The sequence below is a fragment of the Phodopus roborovskii genome, unplaced genomic scaffold (assembly GCF_943737965.1).
Source record: "Phodopus roborovskii unplaced genomic scaffold, PHOROB, whole genome shotgun sequence".
Classification (NCBI taxonomy): domain Eukaryota; kingdom Metazoa; phylum Chordata; class Mammalia; order Rodentia; family Cricetidae; genus Phodopus; species Phodopus roborovskii.
In genome coordinates this window covers 2,240,753-2,257,020 of record NW_026125575.1, presented here as the reverse complement: position 1 = coordinate 2,257,020, position 16,268 = coordinate 2,240,753, and the positions used below count along the sequence as shown (strand labels likewise).

The window sequence follows — 16,268 nt, the reverse complement described above, 5'->3', positions numbered from 1 at the left end:
CCACAAACATAAATTTTAAAAATAATTTAACTTTAACTAAATAAGAAATATTCAACCTAAATGTGGATGGTACCATTCCATGGGCTGGTATACCCAACCAAATAAAAGGAAAAGGCAAGCAGAGCATGGGCATTCTGCTACCTTCACTCCTGACTGTGGATACAGTGTAACTAGCCGCCATGTCTTCCCCACCAAGGTGGGCGGTAGTAATAAGTTAAATTGCTCCTTAAGTTGCATCTTATACTTAAGTCACAGCAACAAGAAAAGCATGCCACCATATGGCTTTCTGTTCTTATCTCTTCTGAGACTTCCATCTGGCCTCTCAGAGTATTGGAGCAATCCACGTGTAACAAGGCATTCTTTCACCTAACTACAGTAGGTCTGAATACAGTCATCCCTGTGTATTTGTGATCCCTCACTTGGAACATGGCTGGCAGCACTGATATCTGGTTTACGGAGGACAGTAGGTAGCATCTGGTTGCACAACTGTTGTTTTTATCAATGGACCTGGAAATTAGGGAAGGAAGCCATGATCATGAAGGCCATTCACTGGATTGAACTCCAAGGAGGAGTAAGGAACAGGAACATGGGTGAGTGACACAGGTGTGTGAGCAACACAGGCAAATGAGCACATGGAAGGAGGAGGGACCTAGAGTCCCGAGGAACATGGAGACAAGATGAGCATGGGGCTGTGATGAGCAGGAAGGGATAAGCACCGGAAGGGACGAGGAACACTGAGATTGAGGATGCTGAAGGCTTGAGGCGTGTGTAAGGGCGAGCGCCATGGAGGGAAGAGAATCATCAAGAGACAAGCAACTTGGAGCAGTGCATGTAATCATCAAGAGACAAGCAACTTGGAGCAGTGCATGTACCGGTAAGATGGAGGTGACCGGTTACATGTTGCAACTTGCTTGGATCACATAAGTAGCAATACCAGGAGTCGCAGGGACCACCTTTTCTGAGAGGTCTATGCTAAAAGATGGCATACTAACCCAAGATGGCTTCCATGCATCTTCTAAACATACCAAGATTCTAGATCCCACATCCATTTAATGAAGCTTCAGAGACCTGCAGAGGGTTCTGGGATGGCTAGCCTTCTGGATTCTTGCCTTTGCGATTCTGGAACTTGTTTCTCATGTTGGCATTTGTGAGTCATTTTGTATTTACTGAGATGACAGTGGTCTCTACACACATTTTGCTAACTCAGTGGACTGCCACTCCATCTGTGGGCCCATCTGTAGCCTTAAACCTATTCCTGAACTCCTCACTGTGTTCCAATAATAGACACCATTTATCACAACAGTTCTGTAATTAGATATTAAACCTTATATTTTCAAAGATGAGTTCAACCCTCTGAAATGTTGAGTAGTTTACACAAACACTTCAGGCTAGCTAGCAAATGGCAGGGCTTAGGTTTGAAGCTGTTTTCTCCAAGATCTCTGTGAGTTCAAGGTCAGTCTTGTCTACAGAGGGACTTAAAGGACACTTTAGCCGCACAGAGACCCTGTCCCAAAAATCCATATGCATGTGTGTGTGTGTATGTGTGAGTTTGTGTGTGTGTGTGAGTTTGTGTGTGTGTGAGTTTGTGTGTGTGTGTTTGTGCGTGTGTGTGAGTTTGTGTGTGTGTGTGTGAGTTTGTGTGTGTGTGTGTGAGTTTGTGCGTGTGTGTGAGTTTGTGTGTGTGAGTTTGTGTGTGTGTGAGTTTGTGTGTGTGTGAGTTTGTGTGTGTGTGAGTTTGTGCGTGTGTGTGAGTTTGTGTGTGTGTGAGTTTGTGTGTGTGTGTGAGTTTGTGTGTGTGTGTGAGTTTGTGCATGTGTGTGAGTTTGTGTGTGTGTGAGTTTGTGTGTGTGTGTGAGTTTGTGCATGTGTGTGAGTTTGTGTGTGTGTGAGTTTGTGTGTGTGTGTGAGTTTGTGTGTGTGTGAGTTTGTGTGTGTGTGTGAGTGTGTGTATGTGTGAGTTTGTGTGTGTGTGTGAGTTTGTGTGTGTGTGTGAGTTTGTGTGTGTGTGAGTTTGTGTGTGTGTGAGTTTGTGCGTGTGTGTGAGTTTGTGTGTGTGTGTGAGTTTGTGTGTGTGAGTTTGTGTGTGTGTGAGTTTGTGTGTGTGTGAGTTTGTGTGTGTGTGTGAGTTTGTGTGTGTGTGTGAGTTTGTGTGTGTGTGTGAGTTTGTGTGTGTGTGTGAGTTTGTGTATGTGTGTGAGTTTGTGTGTGTGTGTGAGTTTGTGTGTGTGTGTGAGTTGTGTGAGTTTGTGTGTGTGTGAGTTTGTGTGTGTGTGTGCCTGTGTGTGTATGTGTACAAGTGCAGATTCCTGCAGAGGCCAGAAGAGGGCATCGGATCCCCAGGAGCTGGAGTTAGAGGCTGTTGTGGCCCACCCTTACAGATGCTAGGAACCCAGCTGACGTCATCTGCAATACTGAGCCACCTCTCCAACCCATGTTCTTGTGTCGTTATTGTGACCTTTAATTAATAGCTCAGTTCATAGCATGGGTGCCTAGCACATGCGCTGCCTTGAGTTTAATACTCAGCACTATATAGATCCCGTGTGATGGTGCCTGTAATCCTAGCCCTGGAGATGTGGAAGCAGAGGGATTAGATATTTATGGTCATCACTGACTGCATAGTGAATTAGAGGTTAGCGTGTGCCATAGGAGATCTTGTCTAAGAAAAATTAAAATGAAGCCCAGGGAGTTAGCTTGGTGGTTTAGAGTATACTCTGCTCTTCCAGAGGATCCAAGTTTAGTTTTTGCACTCACTTGGGGCAGTTCACAACCACCTATAACTCCAGCTCCTGGGGAATAAGACACCTCTGGCTTCTGTGGGCACCTGTACTCATATGGGCAGGCGCGCGCACACACACACACACACATACACACACACACATACACACAAACCCACATAATTACACATTAAAAAAAATTAAAGGCCAGAAACATGACTGAGTAGGTAAAATGTTTGCTATGCAAGCTTGATATGAGTTCAGTTCCCAAAACGCACCTGTAATTAAAGGTAGGAGAGAACCCAATTCTACAAAGTTGTCTGCTGACCCCACACATGGATCATGGCACATGTACACCCACACACCATCACACACACATACACAGACACAGACACACATACATACACACACAGACACACACATACATACACACACAGACACACACATATACATACATACACAAATACACACACATACATACACACACAGACACACACATACATATACACACAGACACACACATATACATACATACACAAATACACACACATACATACATACACACAGACACACACATATACACACATACACAATTACACACACATACATACACACAGACACACATATGCACACACATATACACACATACACAAATACACACACACAGACACACAGACACACATACATACATTCTCTCTCTCTCTCTCTCTCTCTCACACACACACACACTGTTTTCTTTTAAGTAAAATCCTCAAGAGAAGGAAAGATCCAGAAAGCTAGGCATGGTTTCGCACACCTTCAATTGCAACACTTGGGAGGCAGAAGTAGGTGGCTTTCTATGAGTGTGAGGCCAGCATGGCCTACACAGCAAGCTCCAGAGCAGTTGAAGCTGCATAGTGAAAGCCTGTCTCAAAATGAAGTCACAGAAATACCAGTGGGAAAACAAAGTCCTCTGTCTCCCTGGAAGAAAAGACATGGTGTTGTGTGTTTCCCAAAGAAACATCTCTGCTGGGGAGAAGCAATGATCAAAAGTGGTGGCAGCATTTGGCCTTGCTATGGAAGGAGGAAAAGGAGCTTTCACAGGCTCTTAGGCAGTATTTTCCTCACATCTGCCCCAACACCACACATACCCTGTCCTGTCTACTAAAGCCCACACTCTGGAGAGAAGGCACAGAGCGTCACAGAAGGCAGGAGGCAGCTTGTTCCGGATCTAAGGTGTTGCGTCATCGATCACACGATGGGGCGTTTCCTCGGCAGTCAGATTCAGCTCTTCCAGGCCACGTTCTTATTTCAACCTTGGGCATCTTTCTCCTTTGCACCCTTTTCTTTCATCTGCATTCTCTTTGGCTCTTACTTTTGAAACTAAATTCTAGGAACCCGAAGGATTTAATGACTTACATTTTGGATATCGGCCCTTCCTGTTGGTATTCACGCTTGTGTTTATTTACTGTCTGTGGACAGGGTTGTCTGTCACTAAAAGGCCAGCGCTTGGCTAATGCTGTACAGAAGATAAACTTGGCATTTGGGCTCTACGCAGGAAAACTGTCAAGGTGTCTGAATTCTGCCAAACATGAGGTCCTTGGTGTCTTTGCCCACACACCCCGTACATGCATGCCCCTTATGCCAAAGATTCACACGCAGAGTGTGCAGGGTGGGCACGGACGCTGAGAAGGGCTGGGAAGACAGCCCCGGGGCACTTGGAGCTCACACGGGCACCCGCTAGGCCACCTAGGCAGTGATTAGCATTCCTACAGTTGGAGGGCTGTACAGAAATGTAACCCTCTGCTCTTGGCTTGCTTTTTCAGATGACCACTCCAGGATCCTGCTGAAGTCTCAGAACAGCCACAGCAATTCGGACTACATCAACGCCAGTCCCATTGTAAGTGCGCGGTCACGCACCGGGGAGGAAGGACACAGGGCTGTTTCTCTGCACCCCTAAAGGTGTCACACCCCCCTTAGCGGCACGTCTTTAGGCATAGGATGGATGGACGCACTGGTTTCCAGACTCAGACGAGGTGGCTGGAAGGAGAAAAGTTGGGGCCAACTAAGGGCTGGCTAAAAGAAGAGGGAAATCTGGTGTGTGTTTGGAGGGAGGGTAGCTGGACAGCTGGGTGTCAGAGGAGGCTGGGCTGGCTTCCACAGTGGAGCTGGGGTGCTGTGATTGGAGGAGAAGGAGCCAGCCGTGTGGACACAGTCAGAAACATCCTAATGAAGTCAGAGGGTTTCACCCTGTAGATCTGGGACCCACGTAGCATTTGACACATCTGGGGTTTCCCTTAGTTAGACTCAGGAAAGTATCAGGAACCTCACATTCTCCAATGAAATCCGCATTCTTCAAAACAGTGCCTGTAGCATACAGCGTTTCCTGAATGAGGTTCCTCATAGCACCAAGGTCATATCCAGGCTACAAACCTGGATCGCCATGTCCTAGGCTCTTTCAAATCCTCCAGCAGGACATCATCTATGAGAGTGTGTCCAGTCCGGACAGACTGTTAGGAGGTGTTACCATCCCTGTTAGGTGAAATTTTGAGACTCGAGCATGTGTAGCCGATCCCATTTCCTGACGCCTCACGTCCACACAGTGAGTGTGAGCCTCTGTGAAATAGGACCTGAATCAAGAGCTGGAGCTTCGTCTATACTGCCTGAGACCAGACCATCACCTGTGTGCACATGCATTTGCATACTTCCATGCGTGTGCATGTCTGGGGGGGGTGGCTTCTTTACCTGGGCAGGAGTGGATTTTGAGGCCTGGTTCTCATTTAGAGTAGCTCAATTAGTCTTTCTGTGTAGGACTCATTTAAGCTCCAGCCCAAGCCTTGCTAGCTGACTCACTTCTGAGCAAGTGCCCAGGCTCATGTTCTGCATGATGGAGGGCTGACAGGTGACAGCCACTCAAAACCAGCTGAAGCGGTTTCCTTCTCATCCTGATCTTTCCTTCCTGAAAAGAACTGGGTGGGAAAGGCAGAACGGAAGTAGCAGTCATTTATTTCCAAGTCTGAACATCAAGAGCACATGCCAGGCACACGCAGCTAGGGTTCAGGCGGAAGCCCTGCCTCGGGGTGGGTTCCTGTGGCTCACAGCTACACCACCCACAGACCAAGGGTCGCAGGCTGTTCTTTGGTGGTGGCAGGCGAATCCCACAAGCTCATGTTGAGAGTGACTTCCCAGGCCTTGCTGTCCATAGCTTCAGGTCAGAAGGGTCAGTTGGAAAGGCAATATTCTAGTAGCTTCCGTTCACTCTTTGCTTCATATTATAATTCTTTCTTCTCCTCCTCCTTCTCCTTCTCCTCCTCCTCCTTCTAAATTTGGATTGCAAGAACGAGCCAGAAGAAACTCAACTCATTGTGCAATCTCTCTGAGACAACTGGAAGAACCCTGATAATGACCCTCGTAGCCGCCACTGAATGAGCAGCTAGCTTACAATTACAACCCAGACGGCTCTGACTGTGCCGCATAAAGCTATGACAATCACATCCGTGCCCGGTCCTCATTAAATTTCAGGGAAGTCACCCAGTAGTAAATAAGGAGCAGTTTGCTTTCAAATCAGGGTCGTGAGAGCAAATGGGAATTCTGCCACCCCACGTAGCACTTGTGAGAGATAAACCATGGCTCGCTCTAAGCATGGGGCCTGGCTACTCTGGAGGCCTGGAGCCTGAGTGAGGCCACCCACTCCGTGCAAGTAAGTGCTCAGTGTGTGACCCAGAACCAGCCTGAGATTCCTAACGCCACCAAGAAACAAGCTCGGTTGTTCATCCTACCGTGTCAGCGATAGGAGAAAAATGAATGTTTCAGTTTGAATGCTTTTAGCTAATTTAAGTCAGGGCAGGGTGGAGCCTAAGGAATGGATGGAAGCTGTCCTAAGAAACTAGCCAAGTGTGGGGGACAGTTTCGTGGGCTCTCAGGAAATATGCAGACAAATATCTGTGCCTATGAGTTTGGTATACATCAGTGTTTAAATCTCTACTCAGGGTGTGAAAGTGTTGTAAGCAGTGTCTCTTGGTTCCAAAGCTCTAGTACCCAGGACCACCCCATGTCTAGTCCTGTTAGCTTTTAAGAAAACATGCTGGCCATACATGTTGGCACAGGCCTTTAATCCCAGCGCTTGGAAGGTAGAGGCAGGCAGATCACCGAGTTCAAGGCTTTCCTGGTCTACAGGGTTCCAAGACAGCCAGGGCTACACAGAGAAACCCTGCCTTGAAAAACCAAAACAAATAAACAAACAAAAAAAAAACAAACAAAAAAAAAAAAAAAGAAGGAAGGAGAGGAGGAGGAGAAGAAGAAGAATTGTCAGGGGTGTAAGTAAACACAGCCACCCTGAATAACTCCAATACTCAGGACACTGTGCCCTCCCCTAAGCTGGCCATTTGGGACCGGAGCCTGAGGCAGACAGGTCCAGTCTAGAGTAGACACTTCCTCACTAGAGACCGCAGTGGGGATCTCTTCCCTCCTCCCTCCTCCCTCCTCCCTCCTCCCTCCTCCCTCCTCCCTCCTCTCTCTTTCCTTCTCTCTCCTCCCTCCTCCCTCCTCCCTCCTCTCTCTTTCCTTCTCTCTCCTCTCTCCTCCCTCCTCCCTCCTCCCTCCTTCCTCCTCACTCCTCCCTCCTCCCTCCTCTCTCTTTCCTTCTCTCTCCTCCCTCCTCCCTGCTGCCTCCTCCCTCCTCCCTCCTCCCTCCTCTCTCCTCCCTCCTCCCTGCTGCCTCCTCCCTCCTCCCTCCTCCCTCCTCCCTCCTCTCTCCTCTCTCCTCTCTCCTCCCTCCTCTCCTCCCTCCTCCCTCCTCTCTCCTCCCTCCTTCCTCCTCCCTCCTCTCTCCTCTCTCTTTCCTCCTCCCTCCTCTCTCCTCTCTCTTTCCTCCTCCCTCCTCCCTCCTCCCTCCTCCCTCCTCCCTCCTTCCTCCTCCCTCCTCCCTCTTCCAAAGCTCTTCAGGGCTTCTGAGTTGGAATGCTGGATGCTCTGTTATTAAAGTCAGTTTCTTTTGGAGCGTTGCTGAGGGCTTTAGTGTGGAAAATAGACATTTAACAGTTGCCATCCATGTTTAAGAGAAAGACACTGGCTTGTCCTTCAAGTCAGGCATTTGGAAATACATGGACTTTCACCCCATGTTATGACGACACCCCGAGAATCTGCCCAGCAAGGGCTTGATTCGACACAGGCGACCGGCTTTCCTTTTTATTACACCATGCAAAGGGAACTCTTGGACTCAGTGTACTTGGGTCCTTCTCACTTTCCTTGAAGTCGCTTGAGTGAGTCTCCTTGGGTTATATGTTATGCTCCTCTCTCTGAGCAGGCTGGGTCCCTGAGGAAGCCCCCATCAGGGAGACAGTGTTGGGGAGGCCCTGCCAGATTCTTAGCTGACCACTGGCAGCTAAACTGTGAGTTCACAGCAGCCGAGATGTGTCCCCACAGCTGTCAGCCCTCAGAGCACGGCGGCCGCCTCGATGCATTACAAGTGCTTACCAATACACTCAGAGTAGCTGCTTGGTCATGTGTGTGCCCTCATGCCCATGGAGTCCCAGTTGATGACATGTACCTACTATGACATGTGCGGTGTTCCCGTCCACACCCCTGACTCTATAGCACACACACACACACACACACACACACAATAGGACTGCGCACCCGAGCCCCAGAGACTGTACAGTTGGGAGCTTGTGTATGGAAGCATACTACTGTTCGTATGGGAGCTATAAAGAAGAGCGGGAAAGCGATGTGGAGGAAAGAGCAGAACTTAGCTATGAAGGGTAAGAGGGCGCTGTGTTAGTTGCCCATCAGGCAGGCCTGTCCTCAGATCCCCCTACTAAGGACAGTCTCATTCATAGAAACTGGTCACCCTCCTCCAAACATAGTTATCCTGCCTTGAAAACTCAGATGTGGTGAAAAAACAAAAAACAAAACAAAACAAAAAGCTCCGAAAGAGGCAGTATAACCGTACATCATCTCTCTGCCCTCTGTCCGCTGCCGCTGGCCATCTCTTCTAGATGCTTCCTGCAGCGCCCTTGGCTTTCTTTACCTCTCTCTGGTGTCTGAAGGAGTTTGATGGGATTAGAGAATTTTTCTTTAATGACAATTCAGACCTATCACAGAAGTGGACATACTTGCTCCTGAAACACTGCCCAAATATGTATGTATGTATGTGTGTGTGTGTGTGTGTATATATGAATATATATATATATATATGAATATATATATATATATATATATTTTAATCTTGCATTTCTCACTCTGGAAACAGTTTAATTGATAGTTTGAGCACGTCACGCATTTTAAATGTGTACAGTCTATGTTGTTATAGGCAAAAGAAATCACAGCGAAGAAAGGGGTAGGGTACCCCTTCCCCTGCCTGGCTGTTTGCAGGAGAGACGGGGGTCTCTGTAAATAGCTGTCACCCCCAGTGAATGCATATTTTGAAAAATCAAAACTCCTCATTTCTGCTAAGCATTTTTTTTTTTTTGCTGAAACATCTTAATTGGGGCTTTCAGCGAGAGAAACATAATTTTACCTGTATTGTGTATGCTGTGAATCTCAAAACGAGGTCCAGTTTTAATTATGAATCATGAAATTAGATGCACAGAAAGCTTCCCCCTGCCCCCACCACAGGCAACATCACACCCTTGTCCTGCTGGAATGACTTGCAGCAGCTGCTTTGTGCTCTTGTCCTCTTGTATGGCTCACATAATTACAAGGTGCATCCAGCACCTTTCTGTGCTGACAGCCGTCATCCCTGTGAGTGCTCACAAGCCGTGCATGGGTTCACAGGGGCTCGAGACTCCTCCCCGAGCTTCCACACTGAGCATATGGTGAGAACTTTTTCTCTTTATTGTTGTTCCGAGAGTCACCCTCTCTTTTGTGGTGTGTGTGTGTGTGTGTGTGTGTGTGTGTGTGTGTGTGTGTGTGTGTGTAATGGTATTCAAATTCAGGGCCTTATACATGCTAGGCAAATGCTCTACCACTGAGCAACAGCCTCACTCCACATTCTGCAGCTTCAATCGTACGCAAAAGTCAAAGTGTTGGGTCCCAGCTTTGGACTTGGCAAGGACAGGGTGGGTCTGACTGGGTAGCTGTCTTAACCATTTTCTACCCCATGCAATGTCACAGTCTCCTCCTCTAGGGCTGATCTGCGAGGACCCTTTAGAAAGGGTAGAACTGTACTATAACTTGAGGAGAGCCATGCCCAGGGTCCCTGTTGTTTGCAGAGTGGCCTAGGACTACCCTGCAGGAAGTCCACAAATCTGGCTTCTTCCCTGCACTTCTTACAATAGTTGCCCTTGTGTTCAGTTTCTTTTTTTTACTCTGCACAGTCAGTCAAGTTAACCACTGTGAGTAAGGTCTGTTATGCTGGACTTCCACTGCGGGAGCAAGCAACGCACATGCCAACAAAACAAGCACCTTTAATCACATTCTTTGTTCTTGGTCTCTCACAGTCAGGGGAGAGATGAGACGGAAATGAACATCTAGAAGGCTGGCCCATGTCTGCAATTACACACATGGAGATATGCACACACACACACACAGACAAACACAGAGATGCTGACACAGACATGAAGACCACATACAGATATATGTACAGAGACATACATACAGTCATATGTGCACACATACAAAGACTCATATACAGACAGACACATTAGGCACAAACATATAGACAGACACATACCCATAGGCATATAGATACATATTTATACACGCAGTCACACGCACATTTATAGACACACACACACACACATCCAGTTGGACACACACATGCAGACATGTGGCAGACATACATACACTGAAACAAGGGCGGTGATCCTAGGCCAGGTGGCTGGCTGCACATGCCCCTCCCAAGATGAATGAAACACCCAACATGAATGAGCTCCTTAGCCAGGCATCTCTTCATGTGTTCCTTCTTTCAGGACTTACAAATTTGCCTGCTGCACATGGGCGTGGGCTCCCTGCTCAGGTCTACCCACCCTCTGCTAAACCCCAGTTCTAGCATACCCTGGAGTGGGAGGAAGTTGTTTCCTCACCGCAAGTAGAGTGGCCCATACAGCCAGGCTCTGTCTCTGTTCTGCTTGGTTCCCCGTGATCATTTGTGTGCACCTATTGTGGTTTAATAAGGATAAAGAGAAACAAATAGGCCGAATAGATGTTTATTCAGGGAGAAATAACTTACAGCATAGACAGATGAACACCAGCAGGTCCCTGGTCCCAAAGATGCTCTCCTGTCCCCATGCTGCAAGCAAGAGAGCTCTCAGAGCCCCCTCCTCAGAATTAGTTCCCCCAGGTAACATCTGGCCCTGTCTCCACCCCAATGGGCGTGGTCTATGCCACAGGTGCGGACAAGGTAAATATCTCACTACATGCACCTCTGCCAGGCTGAAGGACTTGGCCAGCTGGAGGGTCCCCTTTGTTATCATCTGAGGGTGCTGGGTCTTGCCACCCAGGCCTCGTTTGTTCGCATCCCTGGGTGGGAGCTGTGCTGTCTTGTGTGGTGATGTCTTCCTGCCTGTGTGACTGACCCTTATGCCCATCTCTTGTTCCTGCAGATGGACCATGACCCTCGAAACCCCGCGTATATTGCTACCCAGGGCCCACTCCCCGCCACTGTGGCCGACTTCTGGCAGGTGAATCTTTTTCGCTAATTATCCTTCTCTAAAGATAAGATTTTAATGAGTTGTCCGTAAATTAACACATTTGCATTTAGGGAAACCAATCCACCCCTGTTTGCAGTGCTTTTCAGATACTACAGAAGTTATATCAGTCCTTTATTTTCTCACCTGAGATGTTTAATGTCTTAAAGATTTTTATCCCTTAGCCATGTTATAAGTTAACTGTGTAAAAGATAAGGAAGTGGAAATTAATACACATTCACAGCATATTTCCTCCAAATGTGCCTTTTGTCTGTTGTTTTATTTTTTTATGAAGTTGAAAACAATGTGTCTAAAATATAGTTGAAGATTTTTAATTTTGTATTTTAAAGCCCATCCTGGTCTCTCCATCCAAAACAATCCTGCATCGCCCAGAACAAGACTGAGACTTAGGAACTAGTTCTAACGTCCATAAATGAGGGCAGAATTAGGTGGGACCACAGAGTGTCCCTCCCTAACCAGGATAAATAGGACTAGGTTTAAGGAGGACATAGAGGGCCACAGATTGTGTGTCTGGGGATGTGGCATGGCAGATCACCCACTGGAATATGGGGCTAGGCTTCCTCAGCAGCAGGTTGTACCCTTAGGCCATGTGTCAGCCCACAGGGATGCTGGGACACTGGCTGGGGTGAGCAGCAGTACTGTGTAAACAATGGGGCCACAACCATGTGCTAACCTGAGACCAAATCACTCTGGACCACTTGATACCGTTTTGCAGCTTGTGCTTAATCCACCTACAAGTTCAGTGCTTCACACATGTGAGGGTCCCCTCACCAACAGAGCCTCAGCCCACTGAGAGTTTGGCACAGCAACAACTGGCCACACCCACTTCCCACTCCCTGGGAGGTGAAGCCTTGCCCATCAGTATGTGAGACTAGAAAGTACATCACTTAGCCAACTTCGTGGCTCCCGAGTCGCAGAGCTTACCTTCTCCCAAGCCTGTTGCAGACTGTTGTAATTGCTGGAGATGTCGCTCACTTCTCAATATGCACTGTCCAAGGACGTTTAGAGAAAGCATCTCTGATTGGAATTACCTAAAGAAAAAAATCTTAAAGTAAGATGAATTTCAGGGTCAGTCCAGACACATTTCAGTCAGAATTTATCATACAGTTCCAGGAAACAAGGCATTTTCCATGTGATGACAGCTATTCTACAACCAGTAGTGTCCATGACCCATAGGTTGTGAACCTCAGGATGTCTGCACACTTGAGCTTGGTGAAGCCTCAGAGAAGTTATACACCAAAACAAACAAACAAATAAAAGAATCTTACCACACCCCTCCATCAGGGTGCCTGGTTCTCACATGTAGCTACTTCCGAGATGCAGCCAGGTTAAAGCTAGGAGATTCTCCTGCCTGCACAGTAAGCAGATAGGTCCTCACAAGTGCCCACCTCAAGGATGCCACCACCCACTACAGTAGAGGATTATAGCTAGGAGCTGTACAATAAGCAGACACAAAGAGGGGATACTAGCTTGCCATCACCTGCAGGTCCAGCTGGACAGCCTCCATGCTCTGTGTCTGAGGTGCCCACATCCACCCAGCACAACTCTTCCTCACTGAGTATCTCCCTCCAGTCCCAGATGAGTATTCATAAAAAACACAAATGGACAGTTACCTTTGCTGCTGGCCAAGCAGCAGGCACAGAGGAAGCCCGCCATCTAAACTTCTATCAGGACAGAAAGCCTCCTGGCCTGCAGAAATGTGAGCACTTGGTTTGTTTTAGGGATAAAACCCCGCGTGCAGCACAGGCTGTGGGCATAAGACCACAGGCTGAAAGTGACACCCCCCCCCCTCTTCACCTTTGCAAGCCTAGCTTTCAACCTGAACAAGTTTATAGCCAAAGAACTAGAGACATTGTTACAAAATGTTGCAAAATGAAGCTTGTCTTCCAGAAAGCCTGGCTTTGTGTGGGAGGCTGTTGGCCCAAGAGCCCCTAAGGCATGATTTAAAGGCTGTCCTTGCTTAGGCACAGTCAACTGGCATGTCAAAGGACCCAGGATGAGCTAATCTCATACAACCAAGAAAGAAGCATGGCTCCAACCCTGCCCTACAGCTGCTACACAGTGAGCCAGTGGCAAACACAGCAGGATTCACTGTCAGCCCAGACAGCCAGAAGTCACAGGCCATAGGCCCACAAGGACTGTATCTTTGTAGCCCTACAGAGGAAGACTCTGCTTGGGCCTCTCCTGCTTAGGCATCACCACTGTTTACTCTGTCTCCGGCTCTGGTCTTCCCCCTTCCTGTTCAGATTCCGCTCCTGATCCAGACCCCAGGCAGTGGCCTCACAGTCCATCCTGATCACCCTGACTTCATCTTAACTTGAATTCCTGATCCTCCTGCCCCCACCTCCCAAATGCTGGAACCACACGCATGTGTCACCATACCTGATACAGATCAGATGCTATTTCCAAGGGGCGCCACATTTGCTGATTCCGGCTGGATGCAAGGGCACCATCTACCCTCTGAGACTTTCGGAACAGCTCACGGGCTGCAACCTCACACACACCTGCCTACTTCTGTGCCCTTGCTGTGTGCACAGGGCATACTTGTTAAACTACACTGTTTGGGAAAATGATGAAAAGATTAGTCTGCATGTCTGCAGGACAAGCACAAGGGGTTTTTGTTTTGTTTGTTTGTTTTCAAATATTTTCACTCCACTCTACAGCCGGCCAGGTCCATAAATGAAGAACCCAGAGCTGAGAGGGTGGATTGCTGACGGCTGCCTGAGAGCTGAGAAGCCTCATGTTAACCCCTTCCCATAAGCTTCCTTGTCAGGGGACACAGTGAGGGTTCAGCAACGGATTTTTCTCATAGGGTTAACTACATGTGAGATAAGACAGACTTTAGACTTGTAACGACAACTCTCTATAGTCAGTGCTTGGGAGGCTGAGGCAGGAGGACCAGCAATCAAAGCCAGGCTGGGGCTACAAAACCAAAATGAGAAAATTATATATTTCGCTTGTATTTATTTATTTATTGAGACAGGCTTTCTTTGTGTAACCTTGGCTGTCCTAGAACTCTCTTTGTAGAGCAGGCTGGCTTCAAACTCACAGATTCATGCGCCTGCCTCTGCTTGCTGAGTACTGGAACTAAAGGCATGCACCACCACCCAGCAAGAAAAATAGAAACATTTTAAAGGAAAAATATCCAGGGTGTGAAGTGGGGCCATTTTGTCATGAGCACCTCCCTCCCCCTCCCCCCCCACTCCATGTTGCTCACACCATGTCCCCGAATTCCGTGTCTGCTTCCGGGACCATAGTTCAGACAGTTCTAGAGCATAGCAGGGAATTCATGGGAGCAGCCAGCATGCAAAGAGCTCCAAAGCCACAGAAGGAAAAGGACCACCCAGGAGAAGGGTAGAAAAGGAGTCCTCAGCAGCCAGAGCCATGTCACAAGGTCACTGCTGATGCCTGGAAAGCTTGGCCCGGAGGAGCGTTGCCGGGCTGTCTAATGCGGGACTCTGCTCCTGCGGTTGGAAGGGCTGTTCACACACCAGTGGAGTTTTAAAGGGGGGGGGGTTATTTGGACTTGTGGGTTTTACTGTTTTATTGAGGCCCTCATGACCCTGCCTGTGGTACTCACAGATTCCCCCAATGGTATGTGCCAACAGCTCTTTGCAGAGGGTAGATGTCTGAAAAGGAGGGGAAGGCGGGGTCAGCTGTGTGCTTTAATCTCTGTGCCTGGGACGTACAGGTCCCAGGATCTTTCTCTAGAAAAGGCACTTCAGTGTGCAAGGTGCTTTCTGCTTAGCCACTGGGCCACGTGGAGTGGAAGGCAGGTCCACACGTCAGGGGGAACAGAGACAGGGGAAAGTACCATTCAATGTTCTCTCTCATGTGTGAGACCCTGCACAGATGCCTGGTCTCATTTGACTGCCTAACTACCCTATGGGGATGTAGCACAAAAGCCTCATGAAACATTGCCTGGGACACCAAGAATGGCCATAGTCACATTTAGGAAGCAGAGCCATAGGTCCCACATTCATGGGAAAGCCGAATCGGTGTTTAATGGGGATGATGCTTCAGCTTGGGAGGATGGGAATGTTATGGAGCTGGGCGGTAGGAAATGACTGCCCAACAGTACAGATGTGTGTCCTCCCTCTGAGCTGAGTGCTAAGAAACAGTCAATTGTACATTATGCATACCTTACTATAGTTTGAAACCTGGACCATACGCTATGAGTCTGATTCTATCAAGGAGAGGCAGAGGCTCTGAGGCCACAAAGGACCTGCCACAAGCTGACCAGGACAGATCCTGCTCTAAATCCAGATCCAGGTGACTCCCAAATATGTTTTTACCATGTTTCAGAGACTGTGATTAGTCCCATTGCATAGGCATGGAGAGGTACATTCTTTACGTGTTAAGAGAAGTTGAAGGGTATAGAGGATGTGGGTATCCACAAATAGGGAGCAATCCTGCCAGGCAGGGTGTCCTCCACACCTGCTGGATGACCACAAAGGTATAAGACAGTATACATGGACACAGATACCCACACATGCTCACTGGAGAAATAGTTGATGAAGCAAGGACCATCCATGCAAGCATCAGCCAGCTCTCATCGCTGACCACTGGCTTTGGTAAACCCTGAGTGCCTGTCTCTGAAGGCTACAGTTACAAGATAAACCTAAGCAAAGAACCATGGCAGACGAAAAGGTCCTCCCACATGTCCAGGGTCTCATCACGGTGAACTGGAAACCTAGGGATTGCAGTGGTGTGGCAGAGTGCTGATCACCATCACCATGGCTTGTAAGATGCCCACAGCCCAGGCTGCCATTTGATGCCTGGCCATCGGCTGGAGCTCCACCTTCTCAATGTGTCAGGCTTCTCCAGTCTGGCTAACACGTTGTCCCCAATTCCACCAGGAGTCAAACTTTCAGTCTTCCAGACACTGTCCCAGCATACCTTAGTGATGGTCCCTTGCCAGCTAAGG

At 48.2% G+C, this 16,268-nt stretch overlaps 1 protein-coding gene across 1 annotated transcript in view; it reads left to right on the top strand.

Annotated features, from left to right (window-relative positions):
- Ptprn2 (protein tyrosine phosphatase receptor type N2) overlaps positions 1-16,268 on the top strand; it is a 629,714-nt gene that overhangs the window by 575,795 nt on the left and 37,651 nt on the right. The window contains exons 16-17 of the mRNA XM_051177829.1: positions 4,520-4,593; positions 11,237-11,314. Of these exons, the coding sequence (XP_051033786.1) occupies positions 4,520-4,593; positions 11,237-11,314 (152 nt within the window). The remainder of the gene's footprint in view (positions 1-4,519; positions 4,594-11,236; positions 11,315-16,268) is intronic.